Source organism: Physella acuta, unplaced genomic scaffold (assembly GCF_028476545.2).
Source record: "Physella acuta isolate Inbredline_101_S28 unplaced genomic scaffold, ASM2847654v3 ptg000897l, whole genome shotgun sequence".
NCBI lineage: Eukaryota > Metazoa > Mollusca > Gastropoda > Physidae > Physella > Physella acuta.
The window spans coordinates 107,350-128,744 of record NW_026732414.1 but is presented as its reverse complement, the minus strand read 5'-3'; the positions used below and the strand labels follow the sequence as shown (position 1 = coordinate 128,744).

The following is a 21,395-nucleotide window of genomic DNA, read 5'->3' as shown; positions in this document are numbered from 1 at the left end:
CGTGAGTTATGATAATGGCGGAGAGTCATTGACGACGAAGTGAGTACATTCCATTTCCATTCTGCTGCGCTAATAACATTACAGCTTATAATTTTAACAGGACGCAATCGAAGAGAGATGAGGTGGGTTGATGGGGGGTAATCTCACGATATAGCGTCGGAAATTATCCGGTAATGTTTGTTGAGTTTCGTTTACATTCGTTCAAAAATCGTTACTCTGACTGAGACTTCTGCAAGTTTTTTTTTGTTTTATTAAAAAAAAAAAAACATTAATTACTAGTAATACTAGATCTACACACGACTTTATTAATAATATTTAGATCTACTAATTGTTATACATTTTCTGTTAATTAAACTTTAATTTAAGTTAAAACATTAGTTTAATGCACTTGACTTTATTTTCATTTAAACGGTCAATTAAAATTTAAATACAGTACACTTCGTGACAAATATATTCTAGATCTAGTAAAATAAGATATTAGATTTACTAAAGTTAAAGGTAGTAAGAAGAACTGGAACAATGTTTAATAGCATCAATAATTAGCATATACACTTGCAGAAAAGACAAACAGACACACAATGTGTGACACATACGTTGCTTTTTATAGATAAACAACATTGGCGAACTTTCTTTATAGTAGTACATATATTCTGCCTTACATGGTAGATTTACATGCATTACATAGTACATAGGGGTCATCCATACATGACGCTTTTTTGGATGATTTTTACCAACTCCCTTCTCTCCATCACACATCATCAAAAAAATCCAGACCCCCCCCCCTCTCCTAAAATGTCATCACACTTCAGCCTACAAACCCCCTCAAAATTGCAGATGAATTTTTTTTTCTAAAATAAATATTGACTAATATTGGTTAACATACAGTATTTAAATCAATTTCTATTACAAGTTATTAAAACGCGAAATAATGGCTAAGATTCAGTTTATAACATAACTTTTTTTTAATGAATGCAAAAGTGCTATCACACTATCTGAACCCCTCCCCTCATTACTGACCCATCTCACCCTACAAGTGTGACATCATTTATGGACCACTCACCCCCACACTATCCTTACACAAAGGGCACCACTCACCCCCACACTATCCTTACACAAAGGGCACCACTCACCCCCACACTATCCTTACACAAAGGGCACCACTCACCCCCACACTATCCTTACACAAAGGGCACCACTCAGCCCCACACTATCCTTACACAAAGGGCACCACTCACCCACACACTATCCTTACACAAAGGGCACCACTCACCCCCACACTATCCTTACACAAAGGTCACCACTCACCCCCACACTATCCTTACACAAAGGGCACCACTCACCCCCACACTATCCTTACACAAAGGTCACCACTCACCCCCACACTATCCTTACACAAAGGGCACCACTCACCCCCACACTATCCTTACACAAAGGTCACCACTCACCCCCACACTATCCTTACACAAAGAGCACCACTCACCCCCACACTATCCTTACACAAAGGGCACCACTCACCCCCACACTATCCTTACACAAAGGGCACCACTCACCCCCACACTATCCTTACACAAAGGGCACCACTCACCCCCCTTTCTTTTCTCAGACATAAAATCCTGTGCTGTTCTTTCACAAAGTCATAGCAGAGAGTGCTACAGCACACATCCTATTTTGATATCTTACATGTGACAGGCAAACTGAAAACTGTTGAAGCTCTCCAGTTGGTGGAGTCTGCTAGTGGTCACAAGAAAATGATCCAACAAGAATTCGCCCATGGTCGTGTCCTTGAACTTGCGGCCATGAACAACACAGTTCCTCCTCTCAACACCCTCCCTCAGTGGTCTCGGGTCAATGCTCTGGACAAGGTAACCAGTCAGATGACTTGTTTTATTTTTGTCATGTTGTTTGCTGTTTTGTGCAACATGTTGGTTGATCTCCTAGTTATTGTGGCTGACATTTTGTGCGGTTTGATCACTAGATAAACAAAAGTACTACCACTTTTTAAAAAGTTCATTGAACAGTTTGTTTCTATCTCATGTTTTGTTATTTAGTATAGGCTGTAATTTGTGTTCCATAAAAAATCTCCAGAAGACACCCCCCCCCACTGGAGTTAGATTTGTAATTAATCAAGTTATTATGTTGCTGCTTTCAGGCTCATTACCCAAAGCGTTTTGTGAGGGATCCCAGAGCTCACCTTGACCTTGGCTTTACTAGTGATCCATCAGACGCCACTGGCAGTGACCTGAACCCCACACAAAGAATTGAGTACCTAGAGCGGAGCTTGCTCTTCCTGCGCCAGCAACATGCTGAGCTGCTTCACTCACTGCACCAGGAGGTGGAGGCACTCAAGAAAGAAAATAAAGGTTTGCAATTTTTTTTTCTTCCAATTTCAGCATTTTACTCAAACATGCCAGACCTGGTGACCTTTCACCCAACAACCCCAGACCTGGTGACCTTTCACCCAACAACCCCAGACCTGGTGACCTTTGACCCAACAACCCCAGACCTGGTGACCTTTGACCCAACAAGCCCAGACCTGGTGACCTTTCACCCAACAACCCCAGACCTGGTGACCTTTGACCCAACAACCCCAGACCTGGTGACCTTTGACCCAACAACCCCAGACCTGGTGACCTTTGACCCAACAACCCCAGACCTGGTGACCTTTGACCCAACAACCCCAGACCTGGTGACCTTTGACCCAACAACCTGCACACAAGAATCACTTCTTGTAAAACCTGTTGGAGCTCCCATGTGTCTTTAAATTACTAGGTAGTGATGACAAACACAGTTGTCAAATCTTTAAATTACTAGGTAGTGATGACAAACACAGTTGTCAAATCTTTAAATTACTAGGTAGTGATGACAAACACAGTTGTCAAATCTTTAAATTACTAGGTAGTGATGACAAACACAGTTGTCAAATCTTTAAATTACTAGGTAGTGATGACAAACACAGTTGTCAAATCTTTAAATTACTAGGTAGTGATGACAAACACAGTTGTCAAATCTTTAAATTACTAGGTAGTGATGACAAACACAGCTGTCAAATCTATACAAAAGTCATACAAAACACAGACTATCAAGCTTGATATAAGATTTGTTTACTTTAAGATTAAAATTCTGCTGCTCCTCTACAGACTTGCAGTTTAAAATTGTCATGAGTCAGAAACCCTTAACTACAGACACAGAAGGTGGGACTGACAAAACCAGTTCAGGTGAGGTCAAGAGAGAGGTCATATTCTTGTCAAAGACAATTAAGCTGCAGCTAAAAAATGTTTTAGCTGTAGCTGCAAAATTTTGGTTAGAAATCTATTGGTGAATGACATAATTGGTGAGTGGCATGGGTGGTGAGTGACATCCTCACTCATCATGTCACTCACCATGTCACTCACCACCCCTATTCACTCACCATGTCACTCACCACCCCTATTCACTCACCATCCATGTTCCCTCTAAGGTGCGCTGCCCCGCAGTAGTTTTGAACCTGTGGCGCAGTCATTTTGTAAAATATGTATATCCTTGTATCACACTTTTAGAACACAGCGCACACAAAATACAAATTGCACACTAGCCTTTTCCCCTTAGAGGGAATGTCACTCACCACCCCATATCAAAAAATGTGTGAGCTTAGAAATATTTATTTGTCAAAGTAACAAACTCCCTGTTTTTTTTTCTACAGGCAAAACAGAAGAAATGAAAATAATTTTTCTCGAGGAAGCAATTAAAGAACTTAAAAATGCTCTTCAGGAATCCAGGAAGAAAAATCAATATTTGACCCAGTTACTACAGCAAGCAGAGGAACAAAAGGAGAGACAGTAAGTCAATGATTGGACAGGAGAGACAGTAAGTCAATGATTGGACAGGAGAGACAGTAAGTCAATGATTGGACAGGAGAGACAGTAAGTCAATGATTGGACAGGAGAGACAGTAAGTCAATGATTGGACAGGAGAGACAGCAGTAAGTCAATGATTGGACAGGAGAGACAGTAAGTCAATGATTGGACAGGAGAGACAGTAAGTCAATGATTGGACAGGAGAGACAGTAAGTCAATGATTGGACAGGAGAGACAGTAAGTCAATGATTGGACAGGAGAGACAGTAAGTCAATGATTGGACAGGAGAGACAGCAGTAAGTCAATGATTGGACAGGAGAGACAGTAAGTCAATGATTGGACAGGAGAGACAGTAAGTCAATGATTGGACAGGAGAGACAGTAAGTCAATGATTGGACAGGAGAGACAGTAAGTCAATGATTGGACAGGAGAGACAGTAAGTCAATGATTGGACAGGAGAGACAGTAAGTCAATGATTGGACAGGAGAGACAGTAAGTCAATGATTGGTCAACTCAAAATGTTCTGTCTCAGTTCATCATTCAGCACTCAGTGGTTGGTTCACTTTGTAGTTCCCATGTTAGCCACAAACAGTTGATGTGATAACACATAGTTGACATGACAACATCTAACATTTGAGGTGATGACATAGTTGACATGATGACAAAGTTGACATGACAACATTCAAAGAGTTGAAGACACAGTTGTCATGATGTCACAAACTTGTCTACATGCAGGAAGGGAACCATTGATGCCATGAGGTTTGAGAGGAATCAGGGTGAGACAGTGGAGATTGAGACCTCCACTGTCAGCATGCCAGTAGCTGACGTCACTCAACCACTGACACTCGCACAGTCTCAAGCCATGATCAAACATCTGCAGCAGGTCAACGCCCAACAAAGCCATGAGGTGGGGAATTGCTGCCTGTCCGAGGGAATGTGTTGTCTGTCACAGGGAATGTCTGTTGTCTTTTTTTACTGAATGTCTGCTTTTAGTTTTGGGAAAATTTCTGCTGTCACAGCTTTTAAAACCATCTGTATGTAAACATTTCAGTTGTAGAACTGCTCATCTGTATGTAAACATTTCAGTTGTAGAACTGCTCATCTGTATGTAAACAGTTGTAGAACTGCTCATCTGAAATGAAAAAATTCTTTACTAGCTAACCTCTAAGTTTCTCCTGCAGCTGGACAGACTCAAGTTAGACCTGCGTGATGTACTTTACTCACAGCTAACCTCTAAGTTTCTCCATCAGTTGGACAGACTCAAGTTAGACCTGCGTGATGTACTTTACTCACAGCTAACCTCTAAGTTTCTCCTGCAGCTGGACAGACTCAAGTTAGACCTGTGTGATGTACTTTACTCACAGCTAACCTCTAAGTTTCTCCTGCAGTTGGACAGACTCAAGTTAGACCTGCGTGATGTACTTTACTCACAGCTAACCTCTAAGTTTCTCCTGCAGTTGGACAGACTCAAGTTAGACCTGCGTGATGTACTTTACTCACAGCTAACCTCTAAGTTTCTCCTGCAGTTGGACAGACTCAAGTTAGACCTGCGTGATGTACTTTACTCACAGCTAACCTCTAAGTTTCTCCTGCAGTTGGACAGACTCAAGTTAGACCTGCGTGATGTACTTTACTCACAGCTAACCTCTAAGTTTCTCCTGCAGTTGGACAGACTCAAGTTAGACCTGCGTGATGTACTTTACTCACAGCTAACCTCTAAGTTTCTCCTGCAGTTGGACAGACTCAAGTTAGACCTGCGTGATGTACTTTACTCACAGCTAACCTCTAAGTTTCTCCTGCAGTTGGACAGACTCAAGTTAGACCTGCGTGATGTACTTTACTCACAGCTAACCTCTAAGTTTCTCCTGCAGTTGGACAGACTCAAGTTAGACCTGCGTGATGTACTTTACTCACAGCTAACCTCTAAGTTTCTCCTGCAGTTGGACAGACTCAAGTTAGACCTGCGTGATGTACTTTACTCACATAAGTGGACGCCTGATGCCTTCTTAATGGCTAAAGCCTATATAGCAGCAGATGACAGGAAGGAGGGGGAGAAAGGAAGTAGATCTAGCCTGCCTAGAATCCCACTCAAGAACCCAATGAGAAAAATGTAAGAAGTGCCGCAAAAGTTTTGTGGGGTCAGTTTGGGGTGGGGTCAGTTTGAGGTGGGGTCAGTTTGGGGTGGGGTCAGTTTGGGGTGGGGTCAGTTTGGGATGGGGTCAGTTTGGGGTGGGGTCAGTTTGAGGTGGGGTCAGTTTGGGGTGGGGTCAGTTTGGGATGGGGTCAGTTTGGGGTGGGGTCAGTTTGAGGTGGGGTCAGCTCTATCCTCCTGACTGAAGGAACTGATGTCTTCTCTATTTGTCCCCAGACCAGACTTGGCGTATGTGAAAGAAAATGTCAGCCTCCCCGCCTTACACCTGAGTGTGGGCAACCAAGCCGTGGAGAGAAAGAAAAGAACACAAGAGCTTCAAAAAGCCAAGCTTAGACCAAGCATTCGACCTCCATAAAGCCAAAGTTGATATCTCCATGTTGCTTTGTTCATTCTCAATTGTCTAAAATCCTATCAGGGTTAGTGGTTAAACTTTAGTTCCAATTCAGTTTGATTCTCACTTTGATTCTTTCAATATGTAATCCTAATGTCCTACTGAGTGGGTTCAATGCTGATTGTAATTCCAAATTTAGTTGTATTCCAATATCCCAGCATCGGATGTCAAGTTTGAACTCTAGTTTGTATATACCCAGGTGAGTGCATTATCTACTGTACAAACCCATTCAATGTTTGTCTTTGTACATTCATGTGTAAATAATAATAAAAAATATGAAGCATGTTAAATAAAATTGAAAACAATAGAGACAGGCAAAGACAGTTATAGTAGCCACACCCAGCCAGTGAGTAGCCACATTGAAAACTTAAGTTGTAGTTTAGAGTAGGGTAAGTTTTTGTTGTATAGTTTTCACTTCCTGTCTGGCTATTTATCTACTTGAAGTACAGGCTTCCAACACAAGACACAGCCATTTGATGTTGCAATACAAAGCTGAACTTTTTCAGCATGTTTCTAATGCATAGAGCTACCAAATTATTGACAAAATGTTCTTACCAAATGGACCCCATTAAAAGAGGCTGCATTAAATAAAGACCTCTGTACAGTTCTTCTGGAGTTGCCACTTAGGATACACCTGTATGCCAGGTTGTCACTTGGATACAATTTTAACACCCCCCCCCCCCCCATTAAATCTTTGTGCATTTTTTCTCAAAGTCTGCATTTTATGCCCTGGCATACATTAATAAAATCTGTAAAATGTCGAAACAGATTATTTAAAAATGCCAACACAATTCTTAGGATAATTACAGCTCTGTTGTCAGCAGTCCACCCCAGGTCATGGTTTTTTTGTTTGTTGAAACATCTCATGCTTAATTGTTTAATTGCATCAAAATGTCATGCTTGATTTTGTTTTAATTGTATCAAAATGTCATGCTTGGTTTTGTTAATTGAAAAGAAATAATGTTTGAAAACTTTTTTATTATCTGAACTAAATGTAAAACTTGATATTTTTCAAACACTGATTTGGCTTTTGACTTGAAATAGAGCAACAAAAGAGGACTTAGTTGATACACACTAAAATTCAATCACAAAAACTGGCGGGAAGGAGCACTAACAAAAATGACATTTCAAAAATTATTGAAGCTAAATGTTATTAGCAATCTAGAGATATTTTCATTAAGGCAATGAAAACATTTGTTGGGACACACATTTTAACTCTTAGGCTGTCTTTAAAAAAGGCAAAATTCTACTTCTGCTATTGGCATGGTAACCCTTTACTGTCTGGGGGAAAAAACTTTCTTCCAGGCAAAAAAATTGGTGCATTAAAAAAAAACCATAATGATACTACAGAAAAATTGCCTAGTATCAGTATATTTGAATCTTAAGGGGATATGCGCGGAAAAAAATCACAGTTTTTTTGTTTTTCGTCATGATGGGTTTCTTGCACTTTTGGATACTTTGTCCATTTTTGTATTAAAAAATAATAATTTTAAAGAGAAAAAAAAAATGTATGTGCTTGAATTACGATTTTTATGACTCTATTAATTAAAAAATAATCAATTTTTCCCAATCTTACAAGCTCTCTATGAAAAGTTTTATATCCCTTATTATATTGTATTTGACATCATTGAAAACTTAGATTTCTTATGTATTTAATAAACTTAATTTCCTACATCTCAGAAACACCCAAAACTTACAATCGGCTTTGCAGTTTACACAGATACATAACTTTCCTGACATAGTTTTCGTTACTTTTGGCTGTTTTTCTCAGTTCGCAGGTTTTTAACACTAAAGCCTACTACGTTTTTATTTATTAAACAACGCCAACACTATTTTCAGTAAATGTTCTTGATGCAAAAATACAACTTTTGTCATGAGGGAATTGTGATTGCTTTCATAGAAAAAAAGTATTTGGTAATTAATATGCACATTTTGAAACTTTTGAATACTAAAAGGGGTTTGTTTAGACCTTGTAAAATTCTTACTAGTAATTATTTCAAAAGTTGTTGTGACAAAAGTTTTAATATATACTGAAATATAAGCAGTTTAAATTTGATTGCTATAAGTGCATAAATAAAAAAGCCTTAGTATTTTTAAAAATACCGAAAAATTCAAAAATGGCGGAGGTTTTTTGGGTTTCCATGACAACCAAAATTGTTTTCGACCCTCTTTTTTGCTGTTTATTACTTACTTTTATATGCCAAATATGATAAAAGTATTCAAAAGGCTTTAGATCTTAAACTGTAAAAAATAGAAAAAAAACATAGCATATCCCCTTAATAGTTAATAAACAGGTAGTGATCTCCCCTAAACTTTTTTTATTGGCAACTCAGGATATAGACATTGTTATCTATTTTTAATTACTTAAACTTTAAATAATAGAATCGCATAGAAAATAGAATTGCTCACCATGTGGACGCCAAACAAAATATATATAATAATTCAGAATATTATTAGTATTTTATAAATTCACATGCGTTTTTTTTTTAGAAATCGGAAATAGCGTAAATTAGTACTTCCGGTGAATGGAAATTACTCAAAATTTGACAGAAGGCAGAGAATCAGATCTTTTAGCTGTAATGGTACTCAAGTTATCGTGTTTACAGACACACACAGACTGACAAGATTGCAAAACTATGTTTTTCCGACTCAGGGAGGTGTAAAACGGTGAGATTTGCAAAAATCTCAATTTTTTTTTGCACGATAACAATACTTTCTCTATAATTCATACACAAGAAAGTAAAAATGTACAAATAATAAATAAAAATATCTTAGAAAAAAAATTTTTAAATGCTGAAAAAATTTGGTCACTTGTACTACTTTCCCCCCAGTATTTTCATTGTATCATATTTACAGCCAGATTCAACAGCAGAGGTTTTTTATTAGTTTTAATTTCACTAACTGCCTGTAACTTGGAAAAGAGATCTTAGAAAATGAACAGCTACTATTAGAAAAATAGGAAGAAGATGTAAATAAAACAATAAAAATCTAGTTACCGGGGACTATCATTACTTAGATTAATGAATGGACAATACAGTTTGGGTGAGCAGTGGACTGTACCACTAAGAAAAATCTTTGGCAAATTTTGAGTGCATGTAACTGTGAAGGGTTAATATTACTGTTACAACATAAACAATTTAAAAAAAAAAAAAACTAGCACATTTTTTCACTGTTTTTTAATATATATATAAATAAAAAAATTTTATACACTGCTTCACTGTTTACATATCCACACAAATCATCTTTAGAGCATATCCACCAAAGAAATCCTCTCTACAAAATGTCCACATGAAGTAACCTGTCTAATTGTACCAACAAGAAATCATCGACAAAATGTCCACATTAAGTCGCCTTAATAAATGTATCAACCAATCAGACAGCAATGTTCAGGGCATGAAATGATTTGGTTCAGCTGACTTGCGGCAGAGCCTGGCCAGCAGACCAGACATTTGGAGCAGAGACTGGACACCTTCAGCCAGCCTCATGTGTGTGTAGCCAATCTCCTGAGGACAAATGGGCGCAACATTTTTTAAACCATTTCACCATCCAATCTCCTGAGGACAAATGGGTGGGGCATTTTTTAAACCATTTCACCATCCAATCTCCTGAGGACAAATGGGTGGGGCATTTTTTAAACCATTTCACCATCCAATCTCCTGAGGACAAATGGGTGGGGCATTTTTTAAACCATTTCACCAGCCAATCTCCTGAGGACAAATGGGTGGGGCATTTTTTAAACCATTTCACCATCCAATCTCCTGAGGACAAATGGGTGGGGCATTTTTTAAACCATTTCACCAGCCAATCTCCTGAGGACAAATGGGTGGGGCATTTTTTAAACCATTTCACCATCCAATCTCCTGAGGACAAATGGGTGGGGCATTTTTTAAACCATTTCACCATCCAATCTCCTGAGGACAAATGGGTGGGGCATTTTTTAAACCATTTCACCATCCAATCTCCTGAGGACAAATGGGTGGGGCATTTTTTAAACCATTTCACCAGCCAATCTCCTGAGGACAAATGGGTGGGGCATTTTTTAAACCATTTCACCATCCAATCTCCTGAGGACAAATGGGTGGGGCATTTTTTAAACCATTTCACCATCCAATCTCCTGAGGACAAATGGGTGGGGCATTTTTTAAACCATTTCACCAGCCAATCTCCTGAGGACAAATGGGTGGGGCATTTTTTAAACCATTTCACCATCCAATCTCCTGAGGACAAATGGGTGGGGCATTTTTTAAACCATTTCACCATCCAATCTCCTGAGGACAAATGGGTGGGGCATTTTTTAAACCATTTCACCATCCAATCTCCTGAGGACAAATGGGTGGGGCATTTTTTAAACCATTTCACCATCCAATCTCCTGAGGACAAATGGGTGGGGCATTTTTTAAACCATTTCACCATCCAATCTCCTGAGGACAAATGGGTGGGGCATTTTTTAAACCATTTCACCATCCAATCTCCTGAGGACAAATGGGTGGGGCATTTTTTAAACCATTTCACCATCCAATCTCCTGAGGACAAATGGGTGGGGCATTTTTTAAACCATTTCACCATCCAATCTCCTGAGGACAAATGGGTGGGGCATTTTTTAAACCATTTCACCATCCAATCTCCTGAGGACAAATGGGTGGGGCATTTTTTAAACCATTTCACCATCCAATCTCCTGAGGACAAATGGGTGGGGCATTTTTTAAACCATTTCACCATCCAATCTCCTGAGGACAAATGGGTGGGGCATTTTTTAAACCATTTCACCATCCAATCTCCTGAGGACAAATGGGTGGGGCATTTTTTAAACCATTTCACCATCCAATCTCCTGAGGACAAATGGGTGGGGCATTTTTTAAACCATTTCACCTTCATGTCACTCACTGTTTCCCATTAAACTTTTGGGTGAGACAGACCTTGATAAAAACTTTTTGGTGAGACAGACTTACCTTGATAAAAACTTTTTGGTGAGACAGACTTACCTTGATAAAAACTTTTGGGTGAGACAGACTTACCTTGATAAAAACTTTTGGGTGAGACAGACTTACCTTGATAAAAACTTTTGGGTGAGACAGACTTACCTTGATAAAAACTTTTGGGTGAGACAGACTTACCTTGATAAAAACTTTTTGGTGAGACAGACTTACCTTGATAAAAACTTTTGGGTGAGACAGACTTACCTTGATAAAAACTTTTGGGTGAGACAGACTTACCTTGATAAAAACTTTTGGGTGAGACAGACTTACCTTGATAAAAACTTTTTGGTGAGACAGACTTACCTTGATAAAAACTTTTGGGTGAGACAGACTTACCTTGATAAAAACTTTTTGGTGAGACAGACTTACCTTGATAAAAACTTTTTGGTGAGACAGACTTACCTTGATAAAAACTTTTGGGTGAGACAGACTTACCTTGATAAAAACTTTTGGGTGAGACAGACTTACCTTGATAAAAACTTTTGGGTGAGACAGACATACCTTGATAAAAACTTTTTGGTGAGACAGACTTAACTTGATAAAACTTTTTGGTGAGACAGACTTACCTTGATAAAAACTTTTTGGTGAGACAGACTTACCTTGATAAAAACTTTTTGGTGAGACAGACTTACCTTGATAAACTCCAGCTTGAGGTACTCAGCCATGCTGTGATTTTTACAGACCCGGAATATGATAGTGATAATGTCTTCAGGTGAGTAGCCTAGTTTCCACAGGTAGGCCATCACCTTGTAGGCATCATCCAGGTGACCCAGGACACACTGATCTAGCATATCTTTAATTAGCACTGGGTGAGGCTCGTCACACACCTGTACAATACAAACTAATTAGCACTGATTGAGGGTCATCACACACAAAAAAATTCTGAACTATAATCTTTCCATGCAAGGTAGATGTCAGGAATTGAATGTTACAGCGTAACCCTTTTCTTTACTATGCAAAAAGTAAGTCCATGGTGAGAGGACCAGTGGGCCAGTCAATGGTGAGATGACCAGTGGGCCAGTCAATGGTGAGATGACCAGTGGGCCAGTCAATGGTGAGAGGACCAGTGGGCCGGTCAATGGTGAGATGACCAGTGGGCCAGTCAATGGTGAGATGGCCAGTCAGTGGTGAGATGATCAGTGGGCCAGTCAATGGTGAGAGGACCAGTGGGCCGGTCAATGGTGAGATGACCAGTGGGCCGGTCAATGGTGAGATGACCAGTGGGCCGGTCAATGGTGAGATGACCAGTGGGCCGGTCAATGGTGAGATGACCAGTGGGCCAGTCAATGGTGAGAGGACCAACATCAAAAGAAATGTTAATAACTTACCTTAAAAACATTTTCACTGTTGACATGTCCAAAGCCTTGATATGTGGACTGTAAATTATTTAAAGCCTGGGGACAAAATTTCAAATAGAGATCAAATGGAAGCTCAAACAGAAACTGATGCTAGCTGGCCCTACTGATAATGTGATGATCAGGGGTAGCAGTGAGGGGAGCTAGCAAGCAACACACAACTGGATTAATCAACACAGACAGAACTAGACAGGGATGTGACCTGAATCAACACAGACAGAACTAGACAGGGATGTGACCTGAATCAACACAGACAGAACTAGACAGGGATGTGACCTGAATCAACACAGACAGAACTAGACAGGGATGTGACCTGAATCAACACAGACAGAACTAGACAGGGATGTGACCTGAATCAACACAGACAGAACTAGACAGGGATGTGACCTGAATCAACACAGACAGAACTAGACAGGGATGTGACCTGAATCAACACAGACAGAACTAGACATGGATGTGACCTGAATCAACACAGACACAACTAGACAGGGATGTGACCTGAATCAACACAGACAGAACTAGACAGGGATGTGACCTGAATCAACACAGACAGAACTAGACATGGATGTGACCTGAATCAACACAGACACAACTAGACAGGGATGTGACCTGAATCAACACAGACAGAACTAGACAGGGATGTGACCTGAATCAACACAGACAGAACTAGACAGGGATGTGACCTGAATCAACACAGACAGAACTAGACAGGGATGTGACCTGAATCAACACAGACAGATCTCAGAACTAGACAGGGATGTGACCTGAATCAACACAGACAGAACTAGACAGGGATGTGACCTGAATCAACACAGACAGAACTAGACAGGGATGTGACCTGAATCAACACAGACAGAACTAGACAGGGATGTGACCTGAATCAACACAGACAGAACTAGACAGGGATGTGACCTGAATCAACACAGACAGAACTAGACATGGATGTGACCTGAATCAACACAGACACAACTAGACAGGGATGTGACCTGAATCAACACAGACAGAACTAGACAGGGATGTGACCTGAATCAACACAGACAGAACTAGACATGGATGTGACCTGAATCAACACAGACACAACTAGACAGGGATGTGACCTGAATCAACACAGACAGAACTAGACAGGGATGTGACCTGAATCAACACAGACAGAACTAGACAGGGATGTGACCTGAATCAACACAGACAGAACTAGACAGGGATGTGACCTGAATCAACACAGACAGATCTCAGAACTAGACAGGGATGTGACCTGAATCAACACAGACAGAACTAGACAGGGATGTGACCTGAATCAACACAGACAGAACTAGACAGGGATGTGACCTGAATCAACACAGACAGAACTAGACAGGGATGTGACCTGAATCAACACAGACAGAACTAGACAGGGATGTGACCTGAATCAACACAGACAGAACTAGACATGGATGTGACCTGAATCAACACAGACAGAACTAGAGAGGGATGTGACCTGACCATAAAGAAATAGGAAATTTTTTTTTCATACCAAGACTCAACATGGTTTATCTGGGTTTTTTTGCCAGTAACCATTTTTAACCAGAGTAAACTTTGGAAAGTTTTCAAAATTAAATTGAAGTTGCGAAAAAAAATATAAGCGGAGCGCAATGATAGGAAGCTTGTGGGTGAGTTAAAATACCAGTAGATAAATTAGGCTATAGCTTGATAGCTTGTTGACATGAGAGATTAACAGTTAAGAGTTCAAGGTTGGGAGATGGACACTTTATTTAAAGAAATGCTAGATTTTAGATTACTTTTGGCTTTTTAACTGAAAATATTAGTTGAAAATTTTACTAAATTTTTTTTGCAAATTTAGAATAATTCTAAAATATGACAAAATTTGGAATAAGACTGAGGTGTAATCTTAAGCTAGTAAAGTCAGAGCTAATGTAATTGTCGCATATTTGACCCTCTGTTTGAATGGAGTGTGAACAATAGGCCAAATGTGAAACTTAAGTCAGAATTTGTGGGACATGCATGACGACTGTATTTGTAGAAGTCATTTTGGTTTTTTCCTAGATTTCTAAAACTGTTTACAAGTCAGCAAAAGTCAGTGATAAAAAAATTTTGTGACAAAAATTAGGAGAAAATTAAATTTGCATAGGAAAATTGCAGCTCTAACCAATAAAAAAAATCTGAATTGTGCTAAAAAATAGGAAAAGTCACATCCCAGACTGGACAATTCAACACAAACAAAATTGTGCGATTCAATAAATTCTCGCCTGTCGCATGTCACCCTGTGCTGTGAAGATGATGGCTTCCAAGCCGTCGTCTGTATAACTGACATCCTCTGCCTTGACCACCTCTAGGATTCTTGCCAGCAGCTGAGAGTCACTTAGTTTGGAATAGCGCAGAACTGCACAGCGTGACTGTATGGGCTCTACAAGAATACAAAGCACAACTGGGTAAGACATCTAACACAGGTAGGTGAGACATCTAACACACAGGTAGGTGAGACATCTAACTCACAGGTAGGTGAGATATCAAACACACAGGTAGGTGAGACATCTAACACAGGTTGGTGAGACATCAAACACAGGTAGGTGAGACATCTAACACAGGTAGGTGAGACATCAAACACAGGTAGGTGAGACATCTAACACACAGGTAGGTGAGACATCTAACACACAGGTAGGTGAGACATCTAACTCACAGGTAGGTGAGACATCTAACACAGGTAGGTGAGACATCAAACACAGGTAGGTGAGACATCTAACACACAGGAAGGTGAGACATCTAACACAGGTAGGTGAGACATCTAACACACAGGTAGGTGAGACATCTAACACATAGGTAGGTGAGACATCTAACACAGTTAGGTGAGACATCTAACACACAGATAGGTGACTAATCAAACAAAGTCAACAGTAGGTTACCAATAATTTTCTCTGATGAATTGCATGCCAATGCAAAGCGTGTAGTCTTGGAGAAGATTTCCATAGTGCGTCGTAAGGCTTGCTGGGCACCATCTGTCATGCTAAATGTTCAGCAAAGTTATACTCAATATTGAGACATCTCAAAGTTACATTCAATGTTGGGACATTTCAAACTTACACAAAGGACATGGGAATTGAAGGAACAGAAATGTTCAATATTAATTATGGGTACAAAAAAAATTATTTTCCAAAAACTACATGTTACTGGTGACACAATTCAAAATACAATGTTTTACAACTTGTGTGGGCAGACAGGAGTGGGTGGGCAGACAGTGTGTGGGCAGACAGTGTGTGAGCAGACAGGAGTGTGTGGGCAGACCGGAGTGTGTGGGCAAACAGTGTGTGGGCAGACAGGAGTGCGTGAGCAGACAGGAGTGTGTGGGCAGACAGTGTGTGGGCAGACCAGAGTGTGTGGGCAGATAGGAGTGCATGGGCAGACAGTGTGTGGGCAGACAGGAGTGCATGGGCAGACAGTGTGTGGGCAGACAGGAGTGTGTGGGCAGACAGGAGTGTGTGGGCAGACCAGAGTGTGTGGGCAGACAGTGTGTGGGCAGACAGTGCGTGAGTAGACAGGAGTGCGTGGGCAGACAGGAGTGCGTGGGCAGACAGTGTGTGGGCAGACAGGAGTTTGTGGGCAGACAGTGTGTGGGCAGACAGTGTGTGGGCAGACAGGAGTGGGTGGGACCCAGAGATGTAACCGCCCACATATTAAAATAAGCCGGGGTGTGTGTGAGTGTGTTTCTAGAAGAGTGTCAGCAGCAATTTTCTTAATTAAATGTTGTGTCAAAAGTAATAATTTAAAAATTAAACTTATTTCAAAGTAGATTGTGTTACTAGATCATAGTGTGGCCTGCCTATCTGCACCCTGACCAACACTGCACACACTCTTTGTTTTTCCGCCTATAGCTACTTTATTTTGATGTTTTATCTACTGGGAATTTTTTAAATTCAGTAATTAGCTCAAAATAACTATGCTGAAATTACATATTTAAATAAGAGTGCACATAGAACTTAAAAAATTGTCTTCACGTAGTCACATGTTGCAGGCCCCACTGTCAGTGAGACCATGAGAAACAAGTGAGAGGTCGTTTGTGTTATGGTGACCTGTAGCCAAAAGTGTCAGTCAAGTTCAGGAGAAAAAATGTAATATAATGAGGACCGCACTTGTCTCTGCACATTTCCGGGCTTATAAAAGTCCCTAAATGAATGTGCAAACAACTTTCCTATAATGGAAAAAGGCAGAGTTCCATAAAAGTTACATCTCAGGGGAACCGTTCACTACACAAGTGTGCGAGTGTGAGCAGACCTACTAACCTGTCAGCTTCATCCAAGATGATGATTTTATGTCTGCCCTTGGGTAAGGTAACTTTCTGTTGGGCAAACATCTTAATTCTGTTTCTCACCACATCAATTCCTCTGTAACGTTAAAGGACATGTCAATTCTTCTAACGTTAAAGGACATGTTAATTCTTCTAACATTTAAGGACATGTTAATTCCTCTGTAACATTTAAGGACATGTTAATTCCTCTAATATTAAAGGACATGTTAATTCCTCTGTAACATTTAAGGACATGTTAATTCCTCTGTAACATTTAAGGACATGTTAATTCCTCTAATATTAAAGGACACATCAATTCAGAACACAGGTAAAGTTCAGTTCATATTTCAACATTTCGAGCAGCTTTTACTTTCCCTGATGCTTAGTACCCATTAGAGCTATATGGACTAAGAAACATATTACAGATGCCCCTAACCAACTTAAGACATGCTCTATCATGCTATACTTTGTGTAACCAGATAGGTAAACCAAGTTTAGAGTGCCTCTGCTACACACCAGCAAGAATTCCCACCTGTCATTGGATGCATTCAGTTCTAGCACTGCATCTTTAAAGGCAGGTCCTAGCAGAGCTCGAGCCAGACACAAGATGCTGGTGGTTTTACCTGTACCTGGGGGACCCTGGAGAAAACAAATGAGAGGGAACTTGTGTAAGTCTCAGGGGCATAGGTCATTTTTTTTAACTTAAACAATTATGATATTAAGAACATTGCCTTCATAATTCTCATTAAGACCATAGCTACGCTCCCAGCGCCCAATAAAATTGTCTCTATTTAATTCGTTATTTTTTTTTACTTTTAAAACGTAAATCTAGGTCATGATAATGCTAGAGGGGCCATTCTTTGTTGTATTTATTTCTTGTGAAGTTTTCTCGCTGGGTCGATTTTGTATTTTATGGTAAAAATTGTGTAAAACCACTCGCAAAACGATATTTTTTTTAACATTGCGGAATGACGTTCAGTTGCGTCTAAACATGTATGTCACCACGTTATAAAATTAACCGAAATTAAAGTATTTATGATGATACTAATCTGATAAATGATTTTGTAGTAAAATAAACATACTTTTTCGTTTACTATTAAATAAAAATTCGTAAAAAATAATTCTTATCATTAATTTTTCCAACAAAAGCGTATTTTTTTGCATGAAAAAAATTAACTCTATTTTTTCTTCTTTAAAACCCAGTAATTATCTTTCTTCAATAAATAAATAATGACTTAAAAATGTATATTAGTGTGTGGGGCATTCAGTTACGATTAATTTTTATCAATGTAATGTGTGGATTTTACATCAATGAGCATAAAGATATGAGTCATTTTGTCGCAGGAGTGCTGAAAAAAATTGAGTGCAAAAAATAATTTTTTTTCAGTAAAATAATTACAAGCTTAAAGAAACATTGCCTTCCCTATTTAAACTTACAGCAATAATGACATTAGGAACATTGCCTTCCCTATTTAAACTTACAGCAATAATGACATTAGGAACATTGCCTTCCCTATTTAAACTTACAGCAATAATGACATTAGGAACATTGCCTTCCCTATTTAAACTTACAGCAATAATGACATTAGGAACATTGCCTTCCTTAGCAAAAACAGCCAATCTGCTTACAGTCTCTTCATTTCCCACCACATCTTGCAGCTTAGCTGGCCGGTATTTCTCAACCCTAGATAAAAATATTTTTTTAAAATGACGTTTAAATGAAGTATAAACATTACAAGTTAAAAAAAAACACCAAATTTAGAGCCCAACTAGATTTAGAGACAAAAAAAATGGAAATAGATTTTTACCATCTGGCAAATTCATCGAATCAACTGACACAACTTTGTTTTTTCATAGTTTCCTGTCTTTTAATTTGTTGTTATATTTTTTTATTATTATTTAAACCTATAATTAAGCTATTTTAAACAGCCTACTTAGCTGTCTTCCTGTTTTGTTGTCAGAAAAATGGTTTTCAAATTAAATGTGTTTAATTAAGATGTGTGTCTATTTGATTTTTCAAATGTCAGCGCATTAAAATTGATCACCAGAGAGCGAGAATTAGGCCTATGCCTATGCATTCCAAACATCGACACAGGCCAAGTGTGACACACGACTCGCTCGCTCGCGCTGGTTTGTCAGCGAGAGAGGCATCGCCCGCCACAACCCCGGCACAGCACACACATGTCCTAGTCCATGCGTACTTGGTTTACTAAGTACTAATTAGTAATGTAAACCTAGACCCAACACTAAAATCAGTTAATTTATTAGGCCTCTAAAATCTTAATAATATAAACATTATTAAGCCTAATAAAAGTATCAACAAAGAGCAGTGAAAATAATATAGTTAGTCTAATTAAAATTTATGAAATCAATAAAAATTAGGCCTAAGACAAATTAATTAAGCTATAGGCCTAAATAATTTTTTAACAATAAATAATTAAGGCTCAATAAGCACACAAAGACCAACGCTCACTACTAATTCCAGGGATAAAAAAAAAAAATTACAGATCGCTCTGATTTATGGGCTTTTAGAGTCATAGTATAATCCAAAAGCCAGGTAAAATATCCATAATTGGGCTTAATTAGCCTAATAACGCTAGCAAAATAGGCCGAAAAAGAGTGTCAAGTGAAAAGAAAACAATTATATAACGACAGAGGATACTACTGTACAGCTTCCTTATCAATAGCGATGACGTCCCTCACAAAATAAATATTGTTTTAGTGACATGTTTGTGATTCCGTTTTCTCAAAATGAGGACGGTAAATTTACAATTTTAATTCAGAAACAGATCAATCCAATAATACCCTACCTTAGCGAGCAATTTTGGAACCTTAGAGACCGATATTTTAAGTTTTTAAGCAATTAAAACTTTACCCATGTTTACGTTTGACCTAAATTGTCGGAAGCAAATTTTAATTTTTTTTTTCTGGCAAAAATAGCTTTGTCATCTTCAGATGGCTTAAAATACGTGAAAAAAACCGCTGTTTTTCGCGTGATAATTATTTTTAAAGTTAATGTTAAGGTGGTCTCTCAAACACAGCAGAAAAAAATTGCCCAAACGTAGGCCAAGGTGTGGTAGCCATGTTGTTTTAGCAACCAGCGACGCTTTCAAGTTAGTGAGCCTCGCTATACAATACTTAGTACTTAGGTCTATAACTTGGACTAACAAAGAACTTGGACTAGATTTAGCACCTGCTCACACTGTGCTATGAGTTTTCTCTTGCCGGTTGACAAAAGAACGTAGAAAAAAAATGGCTTTTTCTGCCCTTTTTCGCTCCAAAAACGCGTTGCATGACGTCAGCCGCCAACCAAACTGCATAGAAAGGGCGCATTTGATTGGTTGTCGGCTGACACTATGAAATCCTCTATGGACGGCTCGAAATTTATACCAACTTGAGATTGATCTCTAGTTTTCATTGGTAATGTTTAAATCGAAAAATAACGAAATTTAAAAGTTAGTGAGCATCGCAGCCGCTCCGCTAGGCTAGAATGCTAACTTCAAAACTTGAATGAAGTGATGCTGTCTTTTTTGGGTAATCTATCGTTTTGGGTACGTAAAATCGCCCGCGGCTATTTATGTACGAAAACGTTACCTCATTGTCAAGACTTTAATAGAAGTATATTGTCATACTTTTGTGTCAAATATTATAGATAAATGAATAATAAACCTAAATCAATGGCTAAATATATCGATATAGGCCAGAAATTAACTTTAAACAGCAGTGTCTGAGAGCAAGATTTGCTATATAAACAGCAGCCATTTGTAAAATAGAGTGACTTCCCCCTGAATCTGGCGCTAAAAGCTTATAAAAATAAAACTTAGACAAGATGGCTGCTATAGTAAATGAGCATGATTGCATCTGTTGGAAACATCGCTAGTCTTCATTTATTACGGAAAAGTTTTAATTCAATTGTTTAAAAACAGGTACATAAATGAATCAAGGAAACATTTTTGAATTTTTTAACACATAAATCCTCCTCAAAATGTAAAATAATTATTAAAATTTAAGGAGTCACCTGTTTTTCACATTACAAATCGCTGGCGATTTTACGTACCCAAAACGATAGATTACCCTTTTTTGTAGGCCTACCTATTTAAAATTAAAAATGATAACTGTATGTATATAGATCTAGATATCTCTATATGAAATACTATGAAGGATTTATATTAACCAGGGTGTTTCATAGCTTCCTGCTTTTTTACTATCCTGTTCGGATATTTGACCCTTTGGTTTTTCAGACGAAAAACCACTCGATTCTCCGAGGTCCATGGGTTCTTGTTCGACTCCCGCCATCTTTCAACAAACCGTTTCTTAACTCTTGAAAAGAAGAACTCGGAGATCTCACGTCTGCTGGGGATCGCGAAAGGCTTCAAGTTCAGTCTGTTCAGATCGTGGATTCAGATCTGTAC

At 38.9% G+C, this 21,395-nt stretch overlaps 2 protein-coding genes across 3 annotated transcripts; one reads left to right on the top strand and one right to left on the bottom strand.

Annotated features, from left to right (window-relative positions):
• Positions 1-103: 103 nt before the first annotated feature.
• LOC131952964 (uncharacterized) lies at positions 104-6,354 on the top strand. The gene is made up of 8 exons (XM_059315911.1): positions 104-122; positions 1,690-1,862; positions 2,150-2,360; positions 3,138-3,215; positions 3,680-3,815; positions 4,569-4,740; positions 5,774-5,943; positions 6,202-6,354. The coding sequence occupies exons 2-8, from the start codon at positions 1,749-1,751 to the stop codon at positions 6,338-6,340; spliced, it is 1,020 nt and encodes a 339-aa protein (XP_059171894.1). The 5' UTR covers positions 104-122; positions 1,690-1,748; the 3' UTR covers positions 6,341-6,354.
• Positions 6,355-8,953: 2,599 nt separating this feature from the next.
• On the bottom strand, positions 8,954-21,395 carry LOC131952962 (replication factor C subunit 2). 2 transcript variants are annotated; one of them, XM_059315909.1, is made up of 9 exons: positions 21,158-21,390; positions 18,556-18,667; positions 17,516-17,622; positions 16,979-17,080; positions 15,605-15,705; positions 14,951-15,108; positions 12,681-12,746; positions 11,985-12,179; positions 8,954-9,879 (listed from the first exon to the last, which is right to left on the bottom strand). In XM_059315909.1, exons 1-9 carry the CDS (start codon positions 21,277-21,279, stop codon positions 9,763-9,765), a joined length of 1,080 nt encoding a protein of 359 aa, XP_059171892.1. In that variant the 5' UTR covers positions 21,280-21,390; the 3' UTR covers positions 8,954-9,762. The 2 variants fall into 2 exon arrangements, with proteins under 2 accessions (XP_059171892.1, XP_059171893.1); XM_059315910.1 differs by lacking the exon at positions 8,954-9,879 and adding an exon at positions 10,489-10,542 and having other exon boundaries at positions 21,158-21,395.